The sequence below is a fragment of the Tachysurus fulvidraco genome, chromosome 3 (assembly GCF_022655615.1).
Source record: "Tachysurus fulvidraco isolate hzauxx_2018 chromosome 3, HZAU_PFXX_2.0, whole genome shotgun sequence".
Lineage (NCBI taxonomy): Eukaryota > Metazoa > Chordata > Actinopteri > Siluriformes > Bagridae > Tachysurus > Tachysurus fulvidraco.
In genome coordinates this window covers 17,882,284-17,905,988 of record NC_062520.1, presented here as the reverse complement: position 1 = coordinate 17,905,988, position 23,705 = coordinate 17,882,284, and the positions used below count along the sequence as shown (strand labels likewise).

General features: G+C 36.7%; 1 protein-coding gene across 1 annotated transcript; it reads right to left on the bottom strand.

Moving 5' to 3' along the window:
- Nucleotides 1-4,074: 4,074 nt before the first annotated feature.
- LOC113644445 (carboxypeptidase Q) lies at nt 4,075-23,471 on the bottom strand. Its single transcript, XM_027149296.2, has 8 exons — nt 23,358-23,471; nt 22,356-22,794; nt 22,026-22,233; nt 21,727-21,934; nt 11,450-11,561; nt 10,281-10,372; nt 8,885-9,086; nt 4,075-4,535 (listed from the first exon to the last, which is right to left on the bottom strand). Exons 1-8 carry the CDS (start codon nt 23,385-23,387, stop codon nt 4,375-4,377), a joined length of 1,452 nt encoding a protein of 483 aa, XP_027005097.2. The 5' UTR covers nt 23,388-23,471; the 3' UTR covers nt 4,075-4,374.
- Nucleotides 23,472-23,705: the final 234 nt, after the last annotated feature.

The window sequence follows — 23,705 nt, the reverse complement described above, 5'->3', positions numbered from 1 at the left end:
AATGCCTTTATTATAATCAATTATGTGACCACACATGATAGTAATGCCTGTGAACTTAGCCTTGGCTTGGTGGAGTATCAATGGAAATGAAGTAGCCACTGTATTATTTGGATATAATGGATATAGTAGGTATATAATAAAGTGGTAAAATAATAACTAAGCCTCTGGTGTATATGAACAAAGACTGCTTGTGTTTAACAATATTTATGTCAAAAAAAAAGACGTGTGGGTAAACTTTCATCAATAACACTGAGCAAATGGAAAAATAAATAGTATACTGGTCAAGTAGTGATCAAGGAAGATTTTCTTTCATTATACACTTTTTCCCTAGATGTTAGACAATTCCTAATTTTACTCCAAAGACAATACTATCCAATTCTTGCTTTGAGACTTTCAAAAAATTGTATGCAAGGTCAGTGTTAAGTCCAGGAACATATATATAAATGTATATTAATAATGTGCCAAATCTAATTGAATAAAAGAGTATAAAATATATAAAGTCCTGACTAATAAAAGCTTTTTAATCATTTGCTGTTGTGTAAGACTGACAATAGGATTTGAGTCAGATAAGCTGGGTTTTCACAGAGACTTAACTGCTGGTGCCTACTGATTCTTGCCATTGAAGTCGAAACGGAGGATTTGATCTCTATTCATTCTGCCTTTTCAACCTTGAAAGCCTCTTTCATGTGCATTTGCTCTGACTGGAGCTCTGATGCAGCGCCGCATCCACTGTTTAAACTTATTAGTATTAGGTGGTTCTTTTGATCCCCAGCATTAAAACATTTTATCTGGACAGCCTAACTGCAGTGTACAATTTTATTTCTTCTCTCCAGACCACCATGTCAAAACACTGAAGCTGAGATATTTCATCTGTGGGCCAGAACCTGCACAGTGTGCAGCACATTCACAACACACAAAGTGGAACCCTAATCCAATCGATGCTCTCTTTAATAGCCATTCTGAATGGTTCAATTCCTGTTTGCTCCCTCAAAACACTTCAGATTTTGTCAATAAAATATCTAAAAGTGTCTGGCTCTCAAGGCGAGTTTAAATCTTGACCTTTTGGGCTGCATTTCCCACAAACTGTTCTAATAAATATATTTCACAAGGTATCAACTGTAAATCAGAAACAGAAATAACATTATGACCAGAGACCAATCTCTAAATAGGAGAAATATTTCATCTACATATGTCAGCTTTTTCATTTAAGAAAGCTCAGATGTGTGCATAAGAGAGAAGTTTCTAATTGAGTGGGGCATTTGTGGGGCATGTGGGGCATTTCCCAAGCCCCACATAACAGGTGTGTAAAATCAGAACTCTTCAAACCCAGTGAATCATTCTTGTTCTTTGAGAAAAATCTAATTACAGTGCTACTGCTAGATTTCAAAGCAATGCATCACATGCTTTAAGGCCCTTTCAAAAAATCGAAGGCCCTTTCATGCTTTCTGTCACTTGGATTGGCCGGGAATGTCAACAAAACAGCTCTGTTGGAAACAAGTTTGATCCAGTAGACTAAATCTGGGCAAACTGGAGGCTTAAAAAGAAATTCAAACATCTGGGTTGTTTCCACATTAACCTATCTAATGCCCTCAGAAGTCCTGGACTCATACAGTACATGTTTCACATGCAAAATGGCAGTTAAAAGCCTCTATGCAGCTTTCCTTTCGTTTATGTTTTAAGTTTGATACCATGGATGGAGCTGCATTTTTACTGTTGACAACACATCAACAAGTCAGTAATGCAAATAAAGTGTTATAAGTCAGAGGAGAAACAATAAGAGTAGAATTTTCTAATCTAGAAAAATTAGGAATTTCCAGTAAGAGCAGATGAGGTCCCATAACATCCATTGTGAATATCAGTTTGGTTTTCACCAAATGTGTTAGCATTGTTTCTAAATTAAACAGCAGATTCAGCATTAAAACTAGATTTGTAAAGTTCGTCGCGACAAACTTTGATGTTGGTTTTGACGGTGCAAGTATTCGCAAAGGCCGGTGCTTTTTGGAGGCAAGTGGACAGAAAGATTGTGAAAGCTACTGGACCACTAGGGTGCAAAAACTTTTGGAGGCAAGCGGACATGAGCACGTGACGTGACCAAAATACCCGTGGGTCAGTTCCCCTCACTGTGCTGAGTGTTTCGATATATGACACGTCCATGTTGTGCAAATTCTTAATTTTCACGTGACGTCACGTGACTGCCCCACATGACATGACCCCACATAAACTTCACCACATGACGTGACCAGAATGCAGTTCCCCTCATTGTGCTGAGTGCTTCTGGCAAAAAGTGGCTACTGAGGGTTTCAACATTTCATGTCAATACTGCAGTCATTATGGGATTCTACTTATTATACTGCATAGAACAGTACATGCAATTCTTAATGTTGAATGCATTGCGTGAGTGAGAGCTTAGAGGACTTTTCAGAATTCCCCATTCAAGTCTATGGGATGTTCGATTGTCAAAACTAAAATTCTGTCGGAACTCCGGAATAAAAATTTTGTCCAGAGTAAGGTCCTAAAGAACCTATCCGAGTTTGGTGTAAATCGCTCGAAAACTTGCCGAGTTATAAACCTCAAAAGTTTATAATGGACGTCTATGGGAAAAAAGGCCACTTTGAGCTTCTGTACCGGGAATGCCGGAATTCCAATCGCTTAGCAAAATAGAAGCAACAAACTTCAGACCAGGGTCTACGACATATCCGAATTTGGTGCATGTGGCTCAAAAGCCCTAGGCCGTATTTTTTAAATAATTTTTTTTATAATAATAATAATAATAATAATAATAATAATAATAATAATAATAATAATAATAATAATAATAATTATACGCTTATATCGGAAATCAGAATGTTGGCTTCTACAAAGCCAACATAATTAGTTCCTGCTACTTCCCTTTCATATAGTAGAAGTATGCAAGTATGATATTGCAATTACACAGCTCTTTATAACAAGATATGAATATAGGAGTAACTGACATTTAAGACACAAAATGGCTAAATATCTTGTTTATTTTTTGCTCCATCAACAAAAATGGTTTACAAAGAATCCACAGCTGTATACAGGTTACGCCAACACAAAGACCTACTGACAGCCTTTAGTAAGTGTAGTAAACATTTCAGTGAAATTAACTATTACAATAAATGGAATTTTATGTAGCAAAGAAACAAGCGGAGTGATAAACAGTGAAATGTGAAACAGTGAACAAACCATGCCACATGGAGAATGCCTGAAAATAACAAGCATAACCCAAAGTCATCAAACTGACACCTTGTGCTACAGGCCAGGAAAAAGCAGGGGAAAGATTTGATAAATAATTTAAGAAACCCTAGCAAAACAGAATATGGTCAGCATGGTGACACAGTAAAAACAACTGCCATCTTACAGCCACAGGGTTCAATACTGACCTAAGGTAAACCACCCTAGGTGTGAATGAGTGTATGAATGATACCTTGCAATGGACCGGCTTAAAATATGAAGTGAGTTCTCCCAGCTTTTGTCAAGTGTTACTGAAATGTTGTGGACTCACCGTGACCCTGATCAAGAGAAAGCAGTTACTGAATGTGATTTAGTGAAATGGGGAAAAAAAACATAATCTGAATTTTATATCATTAACATATTGGGGAAAAAACAAACATGCTATGAAGGATAAATCTAAATGTAGTTCTATTCACATTATATATACATGAGTAAAGGCAGTTTGTTCTCTTCCGTATTAGCTTTACTTGTTTTGAAAGGTGGTTTCCTGTAACCAAAAATAATAAGGAACAGCAGCAGTAACTTAATCCAAGAAATCACATATTTCACTGCAAACCAGCTCTGATGACGACCAACATAATTATAGGCCTAAATAAAGAATTTTGTATTTTAGAATTGTTGTCATATTTTTCACAGCAGAAAAGTGAAGCACAGTTTGTAAAAATAGTCTATGCCTGTGGTCAGCAAACTAAATTCTACATACAGTCATATAAAATTCAATAAACTAATGGAAAACTTGTCTCTTACTGAATCTGAAATGCTAACTTTTTTCATTCCACATGAGAAATGACTACACTTTATCACACATAGCGATAGACAGGCTGCATTTATGTCATTTTTATTATAACAAACATTTACAGTAATTAACAAACCCACTGAAATACTGACAAATAATTGGTCAAACATGCTGATTAGGTCACGTGATGTGGGTTTATGGGTGAGAGACATAGAGGTACATAGTGGTTTTATTATACATTAGGTTTTCAACAAAGGAGTACCTGAAGATAAAATCTGTTTTATGAAAATTAAATGCAAATATCAAAAGCCTAAATAAACTCATTCCTTTTGTTCAAATTTTTTTAAAAATTTTGAAAAGCTCTCAATTATAAAAATGAGAAACTGTTATCTGGGAAGCATTTCGTCAAGGTCTGCCACGACATACGACACCACGGCCCATACAGCTGAACACAGGTTCATCTCTGCTGGGTTCTGTACGGTCATCGTGTCTCCGTCAGTGTGGTGGAACCAGAAGTATTTGCTATCGGCCGTATGGAGGCTGGCACCTATGCAAGACAAACAGGGACCAAAAATGCAATTAAACTAATTGTTTTCAAGTTGCAGTGCTGAGACAGCAAACTAGAGTATGGTTTATAATAATACCAATAGAAAATAATGCACACAAACATCTACATTACGGCTTATATCACTTTATCTCTTTACAGTGACATACGCCATCTCGTCAGACCAAAAGTATTGGAAGAGCATATTATTTTTAGCTTCCATTATTTACATCTGCAGTGTTAAACAACGTGTGTGTGTGTGTGTGTGTGTGTGTGTGTGTGTGTGTGTGTGTGTGTGTGTGTGTGTGTGTGTGTGTGTGTGTGTGTGTGTGTACATTCTTGATATATGGTCGCATTACACAAACATTTTCCCAGGCTTGCACAGAAACTTCTTCTAGTTGTTTGATATGGGGGGCTTCTCCCTTCAGCCTTGTCTTCAGGAGGTGAAATGCATGCATAATTAGGTTAAGGTCTGGTGACTTGGCCAGGTTTTCCACCCTGATGGAGTGTTTTGTTGATTTAGTTGTGTAGTGTGGTTTCGATCATTGTCTTGTTGCATGATGAAGCTCTTCCTAATTAGACTGGCTAACATAATGTTTCCGCAGAACTTGTATATTTTGGATCAAGAGTAGATCCACCTTTTTTATCCACACTTTGGTCTTTCAATCAATTGGTGGAGGTGTTTTTTTTTTTTTACTTTTGCAGCTAATCTCTAAATTTCTTTGTGAATTTCAATCTGGTCTAATTCTTACTACCGATGAGAGGTTTGAATCATGTGGTACGTACTCTATATTTCTATGCTTGAAGTTTTCTTCAAACAGTGGCTTGTGAGACTTTCGCCCCTGACCTATCAAGGTTGTTGGTGGTCACAGACTGTTTTTAGACTGTATTTGGGTTTTTCTTCACAGCTCTCAATGTTTTTGTCAACTGCCTTTGTTTTCCTTGGCAGAGCTGCTTAATATGTTGTTACTATACCAGCAGTTTCTGTCTTTTTCAGGACATTCAAAATTGTTGTATAGGCTCTGACTGATTTTCCCCTTGTCTCTAATTCAATATGGCTTGATTTTCACCTACAGACAGCTCTCTGGTCTTATTGATGTTTTATCCTTTTTTAACAACAAATGCAATATTTACAGGCAAAACACAGAGCTCAAACTAGAGCACATGCTAGAAGAAATGCTTGGCAGTCACATATTCCAATATTCGTGTATTATGTATGTTATTTATTGTATTCCAATATCGCTTGAAAATGGGTTCTCAAAAATGTTTTTTCAAACAAAAGGTCACTTTTTCTAACACACCTATAGGTATCAGGAAATGAGAGCTGAAATTATGATCTGTTGACTTATAGTCATCTTTTGATCTCATGCCCAAATGTCTTTGGTGTATAATAAAAACTATGTAATTGGCTTTGGCTGTTCCAAAACAAACAAACCTGTTACAAACTCACAGAGAGGATTGTATCTGCTCGTTTCAGTACTCTGACTCAGAGTCACTCAGCTGCATGTCATGTGCCTAAAGTTCTCACTTAAAGGATTTGATGACTGAAAGGTCAACGACCGTCCAAATATCCTCTTAATGCTTGTTATGGAACCAAACCTTAAGCATACATTCTCTCTCTCTCTCTCTCTCTCTCTCTCTCTCTCTCTCTCTCTCTCTCTCTCTCACACACTCTCTCTCTCTCTCTCTCTCACACACACACACACACACACACACACACACACACACACACACACACACACACACACACACACACACACACACACACACACACACACACACACACACACACACACATGCACACCATAGGTCCTGATATAAATTGTTTGAGGAACATTTTCCATTCTATACTCAATAGTTTCCATTTGAAAAATGACTGGGAAAATGGAAGAACCGCCATCAAATGCACATGTGTTAATAGTTAAAGAGTTCTCCAGTTTCTGTACTGTTTCCAGATGGGAATCTCTTCATCCAGAACCCTCAGCTATTCTTGAGGAAATGCAGCAAACAGTCATAGGCTTTAAAAACACCACTTAGAAGAGGATGTTGAGCCACTGGTTTTAGCTGTATTCTGCACAGTGTAAAAGTCTTACACACAATCTCTATTTAGTAAGGTGGTGGAATAAAGGGTTGTGTTCATTAGGAAGGGAGATTAAGGACTTGTCATAACATTCAGGTGTTGGTAGAACAAAGCTAACTTCATTGGGCATTGAATAAACTCCAAAACTGCTTATCATGTTATAATGAGAGAGACAAAACAGATACAACAGTCCCTATTCACTACAGAAAGCAGGAGAAGCTTTTTCCCACTGAAGAAACAGCAAGTATACTTGAAATACTGCAAAATATATTCACATATTCACATATATTCACAGAAAATGAGCAAAAAACCATCTCATCTCAGTCACTCTACAGAGCTGTGCATGTTTGGACAGCTGGAGGTTGGTGTGACTCATTTGTTTAAACATTTTGGTTTGAAACCACTGCAGAGAAGTCGCTATACATTTCCTCTTTGACCTTGTATGCGTCACATTTTCCAAAGACACTGACTGATGTCATCTATCCACTATCATTTGAATGACATTTTGTCATTTGCAGAGAAAAAGTTGTGCCTTTTGTAACAGTTCATTAGCCCCCAGCCTTCAGAATACTTGTACTGTACTTCACAGACAGGACTTCAGTCAAGTAGCACAAAGCAAATCCAACAACCAAACACAAGTTAATTTGCAGTCATGGCAACACGACTGATAAGAACAGAAAAAAGGAAACAATTTCCCTTCACATGGGGAATGCTAAATAGAAACACAACAGAGAAACAAAAAGGAAGCAAATATTTATTTTCAAATATCCTATTCAATACTATAAAATATTTTACAAAGCTTTACCCAGGATGTCTCATTTTATTAATAAATAATAAAATGTAATATTAATTTAAAAAATCTGCAGAATACAAATCATATGAAATGGGGTGAAACATCTGTGTTATTTTACTTTTCCAGGAACAATACGGAATCGTTCCCTTTTCAATATCATGTTCACTAAATATACTTCAATTTTAAATCTGATTCCTCAGTGTCACAGTGGAAGAACATCCACACAATCTTTGTAGGATCGCAATTTCAATACCAGATGATGGCACAACAGCCATATGTGACCAGGAGTGAGGTTTCAGGCTTTGCTCCCTGTCAATCACAGTGACAATATCAAATCACAAACATTTATGAGCCTGTACAGTATATGCAGAAGGGGACAGTTTTCTTCCAAGTGGGTTCTTCTGTCTTGTGACATAGCATGAGCAGCAGTTTGAAAAGAACCTCACATGCCATCACCATCCCTCTACATCCTCCCCATTTGGCAGCTCTTGTGTGATAGGGGAGTGCTGACTGGTGAGAGGGAACTGGCAAGTGACCAAATTGGCAAGCAAATGGGGAAAATCCCATTTTCATAGTACATATGCTGAAGGTAATTCGGCTAGAATAGCATGTACATGGTGATATGAGGAAAAGAGTGGAACCACACCACATTAGCAAAGTAGAACCAAATGGCTGGTAACCACTATCCAAATATGTAACAATAAATAAAACCCAGGAAAAGTTCTAATCTAACTTGAAAAGCAAATTTTGTTTTCCATGGGTGCCTCAAATTCCTACGCTAATCTTATTAATAACAGAAATAAAGAACATTGGTGCAGCTCTGAAAAGTGCTTTTATTGTTTCTGTTGGATAAAAAAATACTTGGACTTCTAATAAAGGTTCTTTAATGTGTCAGTCCAACAGTACCCGTGTGAATGCGCTCCCCCATGAACTCAGACTTCCCCCAAGTATTTAAAGGATTTTATGAAAGTAATTTTATGGTTCCTTGCCTAAACTCAATTAATTTCAGTTCTCCCTGAAGTTGAAGCACAATATCTTCTTCAAACAGATAAAATAAAATGCCAAGCATATGTAGACCAAAAAACATGCAAGATTGTCTGTGACATTTAAAAGATCATTACTTGTGCTATCTTGCACAGGAGTATGCAGAAGAAATTCATATTCCTCTTGAATCAGTATTGTTATAGATAAAAATACATGGTTTAGGGAATTGGATTTTGAATTAAGCAGCAAGATTAATTATAAACTTAGAGGCCAAATGCTGATGTTTGACTAACAAAAATGAAAATATTTGAACAGACAGTGTAATACACCAGACAAGCAATAAATTATGTTGAGTAATCTGTTGAGTAATTAAAATTAATTTAATTAATTTTTAAAAACTTTCAAAAACTTTTTAAATTTAGAATATACTAAGACCCAGGTTGAACAATTACATTACATAATTACTGATCATGTTAAAATTGTTCACAAACTGACCTGGAACTCCAGCCTGCATCCACATGTTTATATCAGTTCCTTCTCCATGTTTCTCCAGGGATGTTACATTGATGGGTGCCAGCAGTTTCATGACTTCCGTCATGATCGATCTGGCTTTGTCACTGCCAGTGAACTGCAGTCCAACAGGGGAAAATGTGCCCATATCTGACTCCATCACCAGGTCAAAATTTGAAATGTTTGCCTGTAAAGGAATAAAATTTGTTTAGACTGTAAAATATATGGGAAAGATGACATTTTTGGTTTAGGACAAGTCATTCAATCAAACCTTTATACGGACTTTAATGCACAGTGTGATAATGAGTTATACTCATGAGAGCAGGCTACTCTTTTAGACCAAAGGACAGCAACAGAGAGGCCACATGCTGTCCTCATGAACATTTTCGCAAGATTCAAATATGTGAATTCTTTCAAGTTACTGCTGTGCAATAGGCAGCTCAAACTCTCACACTCCAGCAAGAACTTTTAAATGTCGACCTTCATAATATACCACTGACCGAGCATTGGTTTGCAGGTAATTGGAGACATTTAGACAAACTAGGATTTGATTGGCTTCCCAGGTTTACACATGAAAAATTCATTCTTCAAAAACATCTAAAAAAAGGTGAATGTAGAGAGCTATCACAAGTATAACATTTGCATGCAGTTAAGGATTAAAAAAGGAGGGTGTGGAAAATGACCAAGCAGAAGATGGATCAAAAGAGGCAATCTCACAGCCGTCTGGGTGTCAAAAGAGAGCAAAACTGAAGGGGAATTAAGACATTAAAGGCAAGCAATAACAAAGTGACCATAGATAATTCATTTTAAATGACAGCTGGCAACCTCTGACAACATGGACGACAGCAACTGTTGGTGACTATATGTGTGCATGTCCAGTGACACAACTGAGTTGATTAAAGTTTAACGTTATGCAAATATGGAGCTACATGGGGAAGCAACTACCGATGGGAGTGAAGACAGTAGAGAGCATTTGATTTATTTCAAAGAGCAAACACTGCATCATATGTTATGATGCATATATACAGTACACTGGTAAATTTTATATAAAAACACTTTCCCTCCAGAATTTTTAATTTTAGTGGATACAATTAGTAAAATTAATTGCACCACACACTGATAAATGTTAAACAACCTGCTGTTATGTGTCATGTCTCATAGAAAGCGCTTGCTTGCTTTCAACCGCCCTGGATTGGAAGCTGTCACATGATGGGGAGAGTTAATAAGTGGGTTGGAATTAGTAAGACCAAATCTTAAAAAAAAAAAGAAAAGAAAAAAGGTATGGATCAACAAATGAGTATGAGTATGAGGTATGGATCAACAGATGAGTATGAGCATTATGCACATCATATAAGTAATGCTACAAGTGAAACATGAATACTTTGTGCTGTTGGTAGTATTGCATAGCTCCAACTCCCCCTGCTTCCTCAGCAGACCACAGCACAGCCCTCATTGTCCTCTTAGGACGCAGCCCTATAGACCAAGAAAAAGACAGCATGAGGCAACTACAGTTCATTTTATTCTTCTTTTATGACCAAACAAAGTCAAGTCCAAGAATGCCTCTATATCAGAAAAACAGGCTACAACAGAACAGAAGGTCTCGATCAAAATTAGGCAAAATTTCAGTCTTTAAGAATGATATTGGCCTTATTGTTCAAACAAGGTCTGTTCGCTGGTTACTAATCGTTAAGATTATAATATCTAAAATCATCTTTAAGGATGCTATATGTAGTAAGATATATCTTAAAATGCAGTTTTCTAGTGTAAAGTGTGGACTAAAGTACTAGTCCTAATAGCTCTGGAAAAGTTATCAAAATATAGTTTTTTCTAAAATCTTTCATCTTAGAATAAAATTACACACTGGAATCTTAATTCTTTTTGAATATTCTGAACTGAATCCTTAGAAATGTAGAAGATAATGAAAACATGTTAAGGGCTACATCCAAAACTGTCCTAATATTACATTAAAATCTTAATAATTCTCCATCCAGAAAATAAGCTTACAAAAAGAAGGTAGCATATGTAGATTTAACATTGTAGGTGACTTTCATTAAACCAATTATGCAAAATTTTAGATGGGTAGGTTTTGTATAAGAAGGCTTTCATTTGAATACAATTCCTGTAACACATAAGTACATATTGCTTTGAAGCATGTATAACTTCAAAAATCAGAAATATGATTATAGTATAATTATACATTTTAGTCTATTAAAGCTCTTTGGAAATATTTAGTTTATTTGATTTCTATTTCATTTCTATTCCTCTTTTAGCACTATTATAATTGAATGCAAACTCTGTTGTTGCACTTAAAATAAAATCCATATACAGAGAACATAAACCCTTCTGTAGACTACATGCAACACAGTTCCTCCATCAGTTCATGGTAAAATATTCTATTGCATTTCTTTAATGACTTAAAAAGACTGACATGCAAGCTGGCACTAAGTGTAAATTTACAATTCAATAGAAGTGTGCATAAGATAATGAGATAATAAGATAATATCCTGTCTGGAGTCCCAGGATTGCAGTAGTTTTCTAGCAGATACATACCCAGGTCTTTGATGAGAGACAAGGCTTCCCAAGAAATTGCCACTCCACCTCCATCATCCATAGCCCCCTGTCCTACATCCCAACTGTCCAGATGACCACTTAGCAAAACAACCTGAAGAATAAATAAGCATATAGACATATTACTAAAATCCTTTCTAATAGGAATTACTTTGGAAATTACTTTACATTTCCAGCCTTTAGCAGACGCACTTATCCATTACATTTGTATCTCTTTTTTATACAACTGAAGGCTAAGAGCCTTGCTCAGGGGCCCAGCAGTGGTAGCTTGGTGGTCCTTGGACTGAACTCACAACCTTCCAATTGATAGACCAACTTTTTAAGCACTAGGCTACTTTGTGTTTTAAATGATTATTTACTGAAAAGTGGTTAGCTGATCCACCCACAATCACCTTAAATCACCCTACTGATTAAGTCTGTAGTATACACATGATTTTTTTTAACTCCATAAATAACACCCTGGTTAGTATTGCTAGGCTTTCATTCATGTTTTGGTTAGACCAAAGGTTTTGTCAGCTTTTACTGCTATTGAATGATTCACCACCATTCTTTCACTCCTCGTGTAAAATGACCTTTGAAAAGCTCTGTGCTCTCTACAAACATATTCTATAAAACTCTCTGCATTAGGGCAAAGTATGTAGTAAAATAAAGCACGATTAAGGAAGTGCAGTATTGTCAAAGGTCATCTGAGGGGTCTAAATACTGAAAGGAGAAGATGCTAAAACCACAATACATTGTCTATGCTAGAGTCTCTATACTGGATGTTGTCAAAACAAAGGGACAATGTCTGGTCTTATATTTAATTTGTGTGGTTATGAAAACTAAATACTCTATATTCGCAATGGCACTTTCATATTCAAGAATGATTACTTCAGTCTAAACGTGAACTAAGAAACTGCAGTCATAGATGATTTGAAGTCTAGGGAAAAGGACAGTAGCAGAGTAAAGTAAACAGGACAGCCATACACTAACAATTTCCAGAACGACTGGATATAAAAGTACAGTTGTGAAAAACTGTAGGCTTCCCTTAAGGTACTCGTGCATCAGAGCTTTTAGCAAGAAATAAAACATAAAGGGGCATGCTGTTAAAGAGAATAATCAACAAGAGGGTATTGGGATCTTTTCACATCCCAAAAGGTTTTATTACTCCTACACATCAATTTGTGAACACTAAACATTTTTTATTCATTAAGAACTAGCCCATCATACCTTTCATCCTTTTAGTTACAATAAGTGCTGTTGAACAGTTACAAGACAAGTTAGTCACTTAGTTTCTGTCATGAGAGCTATAATCATTTTCTCTGTCACCCACATCTCCCTCTCAGTTTGTCTCTCTCTAGAAGTTATGACAAAAAGCAGTAAGTCATCAAAACTAAATGCAGAAATTCCTCTACTGATGACTCTCCCATAACAGAACACTTAAAGAACTTAACTTCAACTTACAGTTACAAAACACTGACACTGGGTCTTTAGGAAAATATGGTAAATAAACTCCCCCTCAGATAAAAGTCACCAAATCAATAATTACACACATCTTTTAATCTACTTATCATTCGGTTTAGATTATGTGGCACATATGTCATACAACCCCTTTTGTTAATTGTTCTAGAAACATATTACAACACGTGCATTACTATAAACCCGTGTTTATAATAACAATATTCATTACTCCCTGAATTTTATGCAACTCGATGCATCACTTTCTTGCTGTGTGTCTCAAAGTATAGTTTTCTAAATTATGAGCCTCTAATCCCAAAAATACACTTGTTGTACACCTACGGACAAGTTATTTTTCTGAAGCATTCACCTTATTTTGAGGTAGAGTTTCTAAGAGCAATCACAAATAAAGATTTCTTGATTCCAGTGCCTGTGGGGCATTCTAGTTTCATGATTTTTTTTAATCAAAAATGCAAGACAGTCATTGTAAGGAATATTTTTATTAAAGCAAAACTACTCTGGGGGTTTTAAAGCCAAGAAACAGCAACTGCATAAATCAGACACTTCAGGGACTAACATTACTGAGGCAGATTAATAAGACACAGCAAGCTGAACTGCCTGACAAATGATTTTATTATCAATTATATCAGTTCTGCAACTGTGTCATGCAACTCAGGGGCATGCCTGTAAAGAAGAACACTACTTTAAAGCTCCTAAGCTTGAATAACCTCTAACAAAATTGGAAAATGGAATGTCAACAACTCGCTAATGCTCTCAACTTTTTTTATCAGGGGGAAAACACTTCAAAGTAAACACTGAATATTTTTTCCATTTTTAAAGCCAAACATTGACACATGTAAACCAGAATTCGTCCCAGACGTATATTTGCCAAACATACTGTACATCACTTCACTCGCCAGAAAGACCACCCTGCTTCCACATGCTTTCTAAATGTGTAACTGGAGCATGAAGTTAAACACACTTTGATGTATGAAAGAAAACAAACAAATTTAACTGCAATTCTGGTTTTGTTACAAAAATTCAGAAACCATATTACTTAATTGCACTCAGGGTATAAATGTTAAGGACATCAGACAAAATAAACAAGAACTCAGACAGAATGGAGCATCATTGTGCTGCAGTAAACAAAAACACATTCTGTAGTGAAGACATCTTCATCTCTCCCACATAACCTGCTTGAAATGGTAAGAGAACAGGCAGAAGATTTTTGAATATTTCCCAACATTCATCTGTATGTTATTAATAGTAATTTGCAACACAGAATGAAAATGTTCTTTAATTTCAATTTCTTAATTTCTAGAAAATAATTAAATGCTTAGAATAAATGTCACATAATAAAAACAAATAAGTGTAATAGTAAGTATAGAGTCCCATTGTGTGGTCAATGTCACAAAGGTGCATACAAATGTCAAACCTATCAATAAATTTATTACTGACTCATTTCCCAGAACCAGTGCATTATACTAACTGAATGAAAATTGTATCCCACCACCCACTTCAACATGCAAGTTTTTATAAAAAATGAATGCTATAAGATACATATTAATCCACTACATTGAAATAAACCTTTCATACAAGATGCTTAGATGCACAACTCATAGATAGATGAGAAGTAATACAATGTAAATTAGTTGGATAAGACAATTGTTTATTATGAAATGCAGTGTTGAATGGCTTTATGAATGCACCAAATTAAGCTGAAATAAAATTTTAAACTTATCGTGCTTATCAAGTTATCCACAGTACACAGACAAAAACATCCACCGATTTGTCCATTGTAGTTTACATTTCACACATAACCACTATGTGGGAGGGAATTCTGGTCTGTCAAAAAGCAAATAAACATAAAAAGACCAAAAAAGCTTTTGGTGGAAATATGTAAACATGCAGCAGACAGTCCATTTCCTCACATATTGACTGTGTGTGTTTACAGGAGTCTAAAATTATGGAAAAAGCCATCAAAAATATGCCTGTGGACAGAAACTTTAAAAACATTCTTACATTCTCCCTTTAGTGTGCAAGCTGTCTTAATCTGACTAAAGATAAACCCAACCATCTCGCTTAAAAAATAATCTCTGCTTCTTGCAACCTATTAACCTGCAAATCTAAACATATAAATCTGGATCAGGGGCCCCTGACCCCCTTATTTAAGAGCTGTCCATTGTGTGCTATAACTCCAAACAAAAATCAGAACAGAGACCATCTGGGCCATCTGGATGTATAAAACAGGTCCTTGCAAAAGAGGAATTCTGCTTTTGTTGTGATAGGACATAAGATTATCCACTAGTGGTTCAGTTTCCTTATAAAAAAACAAAACAAAACAAAAAAAAACAGTGTTAAACACTTAAGCAGAACTTTATTAAGTACACCTACACTTTCATGCAATTACACAATCAGCTAATCATGTGGCAGAAGAGCATTACACAAAATCATCCAGATGCAGGCCAGCAGTTTCAGTTAATGTTCACGTCAACCGTCAGGATGGGGGAAAAATGTGAGCTCAGTGAAACGTGGGTTTTGACCATGGCATAATTGTTGGTGCCAGGTGGACTGGTATGACTATTTCCATAACGGCTGATCTCTTAATATTTTGGTCATAATAGTCTTTCATTTCTCTAAGCCAAAAACAGAAAGCTGAGGCCACAGTGGGCACAGACTCACCAACACTGGACAGCTGCAAAACTGTATTTAAAAAAAAAAATGACAGTCTGGTCTGATGACTCTCAATTTATGCTGAAGCACATATATGGAGGCATCAGAATGAGACGTACAGCACATATCCATGGACAGTCAAGGCTGGATACTTCCAGCTTCATAATGCAACATGACACAAAGCAAAAGATGTTTCAAACTGGTTGTATGAATAGGGCAATGAGTTTAAGGTTCTTTAATGTGGTAATATCTGAGCATGAATTAGACTGTTTTAAAAGCAAAGGGACAGAGTATTAGTATAGTGTTCCTAATAAAGTGCTCGGTGAGAGCAAAAGACTGTACCACTTGGGTACCACAAGTTTCTAAATTTATTATGTAGAACAATTATCCCTGTGAAACACTTCTCCAAAATTTGTCAAGTTGTCTAGGTTACCAGGTCTAGCTACAAAAGCAGAGAACAGTGCAAAAAGCCAAGCAGGAGCTAAGAATCATGCTGTTGAGTTAGTCAGTGAGGTGTTGAGTTAGTCAGTGAGGAAATAGCAAGTCTGACGTTTTTGTTTGTTCTTAGGATATCGGTCTTACACAAGTAGTGTCACATTAACAAGGGCAAAGGACTGTAATGAGTCAAGTATTATTGTTAAAATGAAATTCTTCTGCTCCTTACTAATGAGGTAAAGACATCAACATCTAATAAATAAGTGCCTTTAGTTTGGTGTACTGTAGAAACTAATACAATGTGGCTATCCTTTCATAAATCTCCAGCATGTATCAGAAAACACAAGGCGGTTAAAAACATGACACTATATTTCTATTAGATTATCCAAATCATTCAACCTCATTTTATGGGGACAACACTAGAAAAAGAGAGTCTAGAAAAAGAAGAGTATGGAACATGTTGAAAAATATATATGTAGATAAAAGCAAATTATTCACAGCAAAACAGTGATTCATCTATGTTTGATCCAGATGAGCTTGAGCAAAAGGAGATACGTGTCTGGGTACTTGCTTTAATGCATTTTTCAGCTTAACAAGCAGCTATATAGGCCAAGACAAGTCAAGAATCAAGAAGCTTTTATTGTCATATATATATTGTCACTATATATAGCTGAGGCAGTACATAGTGAAATGAGACAAAGTTTCTCCAGGACAGTGGTGCTACATAGAACAAAAACAGAGTGACATAACAGGACTTAAATTAAGTTAGTCCTATCCACATAAAGTGCAACTAGTTAAAACAGTTCAAGACAAAATAAAATGCAAACAATCAATACAAAACAAGGCAATACACAACTCAGCACCGACCAGTGTATATACAGTATATTCTACAGTACATGTGAAAAAATACAGGAATGAACACAGCATAATAGCAACAGCTATTGCTCATAAGAAATACCTGAACAAAGCTTTCCCATTATTTATACTGTAACTTCCCAACATTCAAATCTTTTAAACAGTCTTGCACTTACATACATTGACATCTTAAATCTCTCATTAAATCAGGCACACAAAACAAAATACGAACTTCCACACATACACCAATGTCGGTGCAAATCTAAATGGCTACAAAATGTTGGGTACCAGAAGGCTTGGGATTTTTATTTTAAATGTTCTTGAAGCTACCTTTCTTCCCTAGTGGTCATGAAGATGTTATTCTTGGTGTGACAATGCTTTATTATCGGTCTATGAATTATTTATATATAAGACATAGGCCTGCCTGAAGAAATAAACAGAAATGACATGGCAAACCCCACAAGACAACAGCAGTGCAAGATTGCAGTCAAATTCTCCAAACTCAATAATAACAATGATATCAAAGAGAACTGTCATTCCAGACAAAGAGGCCTAACATTATCATTGTCTTCTCATTAATAAATCAACACATTAATTGGCCAGTAATCTGTCTTCTGACTTTTAGCTTTTGTCCCCAAGACCTGTAATTAATACTGTAATTAATAATCATTTAAATCCAGGTAATATGAGCTTCAGTTAATGTTGACATCAAACATCATAATGAGGAAAATGTTATTATGATAGTTGCCAGATAGGCTGGTTTAACCATTTCAGCAACCGCTGATCTGTTGGGATCTTTGTTCAGAGGTATCTAGAGTTTATACAGAACAATGAAGGGTATCCAGCTGATATTAAAAACTCTTTACAGCCATGGTAAAGCATCTCGGAACGCACAACCCCATGACATGGATAGGCTACAACACTACAACAGCAGAAGACCACATCAGGTTCCACTCCTGTCAGCCAAGATCAAGAATCTGAGAATTCAAGTCTAATCTACTGCCAAAATACAACCACTGCTTCCCTGCTGTAGGGGAAGGCCATCTGTGGGATGTTAATGATAGCTATTTAGACAGGTTCAATGAGAATGATACTAAAAAATGCAAAAGCAGTGTAAATAATATAAAAAATAACATTTTAAACATTTCTTAACATATGTATTCTTTGGCCATAAACTGCAAAAAGGGAAAAGAAAACATTTGGATTCAGCAATATCCAGCAAAACTCGTGTGCTCAGACATGAACCTTCATCGGTCTAAATTCCTGATGATTCAGTCTGTGCGTGTGCGTGTGCGTGTGCGTGCGTGTGCGTGTGTGTGTGTGTGTGTGTGTGTGCGTGCGTGCGTGCGTGTGTGCATGTTGAACTTTCCAGACCATGCCTATGTTTAATCAACTAGCTGTGTCCTCTTCGGCAGGGCTTCACTTCCATCACTGTGGGGGAGGAACACTGTCTGTGGATCTGTAATTACTGCAGACTAGGCCAGCATGTCTGTCACACATCTCCAACTACAACCCAACTGGCTTCACACTGGATAATGTAGGATAGCACAGCACCACCAAGTATAGGGGTCACACTCCATGTCAAATCACCTGAAATGTAGAAGTTCTCTTCCCTAAATTAAGTCAAAACTTAGAGCCACTTAATAAGTTTCCAGAAGTTAAAAAAAAAAACGTCTGCAATGTTTTGAAATAATAAAAACTCTCAGATAGAAAGATACAGCTAAGGTTTTTTTTTTTTATAATTTTTAATAAATTATTTAAATATGTGTTTTATGTTGTATCTTTGATTTGAGAAAAATGACCAGTTATTAGATTAAACTCCTAAGTGGCACAAAAAAAGGGTATTTCTTGACAATGCCGTAAACATCAGTGGCTGGAAGTGGTAGCAAAACTGCTGGTGTCCTCTATATATCTCTTTCTTGTCAATCACAGCAACACTTTCCTCTGGGTGTGTTGCACCACCCTGTTACACAGAATGAGTAGCAGTTCAAAAGGTGTTTTTGGCTAGCTTCACATGCATCATGTCTCAAAGGAAGCCCATGCTAGGTTCCACTTACCACCCAGCAGGTAACATTCATGTGACTGGGGAGACCAGACTATTGGCATAATCTGCTCAAACATCACTTACCTCCTCATACAGCAAAGTCAATGCGTAAAAAATGTAAAATAGACTGAGCTTCAACACATGACTACTGGAAACTAGTCACAGAGAGTAAAGAGCTTCCGCAAGACATATGAATCATTGCTTTTCCCTTAATCTGTGTGACAGCAACCATTAAATTTACAGCATTTAGCAGACACTCATCCAGAGTGACTTACATCGTCTTATTTCAGTTTATACACCTGAGCAATTGAGGGTTTGAGCATTACCCATCCAGCATTCCAGTGAACTTCCTTTGAATAATCAGCAAAATGAAGATTTTTTATTAAGCAGAGGAAGAAAATCAAGAAATGAAATTCAGAATGAAACATTTTGCTATCTTGCCACTATACATTAATTATTTAGGATATATACAATACCAAATAAAAATAATCCTTCCAAACTATAAGTAAAAAATCTACTTGAATAATCAGATGGGAGGGATCATGAAAGAAAAGCTTCTTCAATCATCAAGGCAAACTGACATCAGGTCTGTGACAGAGAGCTGAAGCTTTCCATGCAATAAAAGCACTGCAAACAGCCACCGTGGTTATAAAAAGAACAGCAAACACCACACTGGGGCTCCACAAACAGGCACCTTTCTTATTTACATCCAGGAGTAAAAGGAAGAGGATGCTGTACCGCACGCTCTCGCATACGTATGCACGCACACACACGAAATCTGATGGCAATAAAATTATTCTTAGTGGATTTGCATCTTTGTATACTCATTGAACATTCACAATAGAAACATTCAGGTTTCAGTAAGCTATAGATGTTTTTTGGGGGGTACCAGGGTTCTGACACTTTTGACACCTAATCACAATAAATGGCTAACTCACAATTCCTCATTCAAGACTTTTTTAAATAATAGCTTTGATGGTGGCTGAGACCTTAACCTATAGTATTCAACTGGTTGCTTCTAGTTGCTATATGATTCCATAATCACAGTTCACGCTGTCTGCAGGGTGGAAAAGCAAAACCTTAAATACTGTGACAATATGAATGCAGAGCAAGTCACTGGTTTTGTAAAACATACAGCATTCTGTTTTGTGGAAGACTCGGTAAACTAGATCATCTTGTGCTGACACACCATGACTATGTTATAGTAAAGGTGGTCACACAAATTGTCACTTCCTATAACAGAGTGACCAGTGACAGCTATAATACTGGTTTTGTGAGACCATCTGTTGCTCTGGTCAATTTGTCAGCCTGCTTCTGTCTATTCATTCACTGGAAAGGGACCACAAAAACCTTCGCCCACAGGGCAGGTACTATTGGGGTGGTGGACACACAAAATTGCATGTTATTTTTTGGGGGCTGAAACAATTACATATACAAGTATTTTGGTAGCGTTTTTTCACTTTGATGTCCTTATTTACTCTTTAATTTCTTACATGCTCTCGCTCTCACTCAGTTTCTCCACCTTTTTTCAGATAACCGGCACACATATGTGCAGTGTGCTTATAAAAATGTTGGGATTCACCATTGTGTAAATCTTTAGATTCCTCACTGCATTAGATGGCATATTTCAAGCTGTCTTGCTTCAGGTTTAGTGTCTAATGTGGAATACAATATTAACATACATTTCCACCACAAAGGGATAAAGTTTTAACGATTGTCCTGTTTGATTCTTCTTTGTTTGGTCAATCTGACAAAATCCCAATTTGAATGACCACAAATCTCAGATGTTTGCACTCCTTGTCCTGGGTTTCATATGGTCAGCAGATTTTCAGCCACATTTTTATGAAACCAGGAGACAAATAGCAAAGGTCAAATGAGGTCAAATGTAAGGTCAAATGTACACAAGTTTTGGACAACACTGATGTGCCTCATATGACAAAAACACTCAAAATAACAGGTTGGCAAGTCAGTACATGTCACTCTGGACTACAGTCAGTCCCCAGGATGACATCTGTGAGATGATTTATTGTTATTGAGTTTTCCAAGAATACACATTTAGAGGAAAAAGCCAGTCAGAATAGCAGTCTCATGAGTTCTGTTTTTATGCACACATGTATATTACATTCATGCAGTGACTTCTAGCATTTAATCTCATGACTCAGAGGCAAAAGCAGCAAAACAAGCACAAACCATGTTGTTTTTTCGGCTGCTCCCTGCTTGGGGTCACCACAGAGGATTATCTGGTCCGCGTATTTGATTTGATGCAAGCTTGACATAAAATTTTAATAGTTTAGAAAATTAGACAAACAGTAATGTTTGTTTAAGTGTGTGCAGAAAACAGCTTAATGGCTTTGGATTTAACATAATTTAATCTCACTATTCAACACCTTGTATTCTGACCTGGAAACAACCATCATGCTAGAACCTTTACTAACAAGTTACTGTACTCAGTGGAAGCTAAAGAACAGTGGGAGATAGACTCATGGGGAGTTCTGACATGTTCAATGTCAAAAATGTCTGTGCATAGTGGCCACATTGAAGCTATACTACACAGTTAATTAGTTGTTAGCTGAAGGCATCCTGTTGTGCTCATCCAGGCTCAGACATTTTTCTCTATAATATTAATCACCATAACCACAAAACTGACCTCAGATGAGAAGTCAAATGGCAACTTCTGTCAGCATTCTATAATTGGCTCCTAGAGGATGCTGGTGAGTCATGCAGAAGCACACATCATACACATGTGAGTATGGTCAGTAATAGTTATGGAACACAACCGTGTCTAAGTATGTGTTTGAAGTCTTTAAGGGCTTACTTGCTCTGGGTGCTCACTGCCTGTAATCTCAGCCACTGTGTTGAAGGAGACCACATCTTCCAGGGTCTGTGCCCCCATAGTTAAGTGCACCACAATTTTTATGCCTCGGTTTGCCATCCTGGCCATCATCTGGGCATCTTCCACTGTGATACAGGCTGTGGGGATCTGAGGCACACCAGGCTGGTACCACTGCCATCCGGTATGGGGGCTGTAACAGGTACATACAATAAGTTTAATATTGATTTATAAAGTGATTGTATTTCTTGGAAAGACACTGATGATATCTGACTGAAACAGACCTGTTGATGGAAAACGGTGTGATGGAGCGAATGAGTGAAGCCACTGCTCCCACTTTAGCTGCCTCTGAAGCTCCTGAAGCACGGTATGCCACCGTCTCCCCATAGCTAACAAAGGGCTGATTATACACCACAATCTTCCCCTTAGCGTCATTTGCTCTTCTTTTCAGGTCATCAAAAGACTCCACCACTAACACTTCAGCTTCAATACCTGCCAGAACAAACACGTAAAAGAAATGTATACCACATGTGACACAATAAGTCTTGTTGTGAAGAGGCATGTTTACTTCATTAAAAGTTTCAACACTTTTCAACACGTCTCAAACTACAAACCTCCTTTGGGAGTCCCAACACTACTCCCCAACCCAAGGATTGACAAGGTGTGGTTTCGTGGAAGAACCATCACTGCCCTCTCTTGTCCCCTCACCCAGTGAGGGATCGTCACAGGTTCTAGATGTACATTCTCCAGTCCATCCAAGCTTAATGCATTGTACATGTACTTGATAGCCAAGTCCAGGTTCGAAGACCCACTCACTCTGTTTCCGACTGTATCTGTGAAGACTGCAAGTCGCTCATATGAGCGGTTTTGAGCCTTCCCATAGACTGCCAGGTCTATGATTTTCTGGGCGATGCCAGAATAACGTGATAACTCCTTAGATATTTCTTCCAGTGATTTATTCCTGTAGTCAAGAGGCTTACATGAGTACTGTAATACGCTACCAGTCACAATGAGAAAAGTCAGAAGGCCACTGCTGGTACCCCTTTCTGTCATCTGAGGGCAGGAAAAGGACAGAAATTTAAACATATATATATATATATATATATGTATGTATATACATATATATATATATATATATATATATATATATATATATACGTATATATATATACGTATATATATATATATACGTATATATATATATATATATATATATATATATATATATATATATATATATATATATACATACATATATATATAATATTTCAGATGAAATCCGTTAATAGCTGCATGATGTTTTCTTAAGAGAAACTTGCACATAAATATAATATAAAGGAATCTTTGTTACATAAAACCCAATCTTAAGTATTGAATTGTTTTTATTTACGTTTCATATAAATGAGCTCAGTTCTATTTCACATATATGCGCGTTTCCATAACAACAAACCATCAGGATACAGTTTTATAAGCTAAAGTAAACATATTTATACTAAACAGAGGTGCCAGGAACTCTGGCCATACTTAATGAAGTCAGCTATATATATAAATGTTAGAAAAAAAGAGTGTTTCTTTATGTTCCCTAACAACCGAGCGGTATGTTTAATTCTACGAACCTCGTTAACGTCGAACAGGAAGATCAGCATACAGTTTCACTTCCTCATTGCTACGGCAAGCCGGTGGGGTGTGTGTGTGTGTTTCTGCTGTAGGGGAAGTTTTGTTTTGTGTGGGGTTTTTTGTTTTTAAACCAAGTTATAAAATGTAATTAATAGCAACAGACATTCAGTGGTAGGAAATGGTAACATATGAGATATGTGATAAGTAAAATGGTCAAATCGTGTATGTTGAGATTTTATAATTGGAGAGAATGAGATATTAAAAATTAGGTATACAGCAACCGCTGTGGTTTGGACTATGATAAATTATTATTAAATTTCATGACAAATATTTCTTCCCCTCCCATC

Coding starts and splice junctions, on each gene's coding strand:
- LOC113644445 (XM_027149296.2), bottom strand. CDS start 23,387: ATGCTGATCTTCCTGTTCGACGTTAACGAG. Junction 22,795..23,357: donor TCCTGTTCGACGTTAACGAG/GTTCGTAGAATT, acceptor TCCTGCCCTCAG/ATGACAGAAAGGGGTACCAG. Junction 21,935..22,025: donor ACACCGTTTTCCATCAACAG/GTCTGTTTCAGT, acceptor TACCTGTTACAG/CCCCCATACCGGATGGCAGT.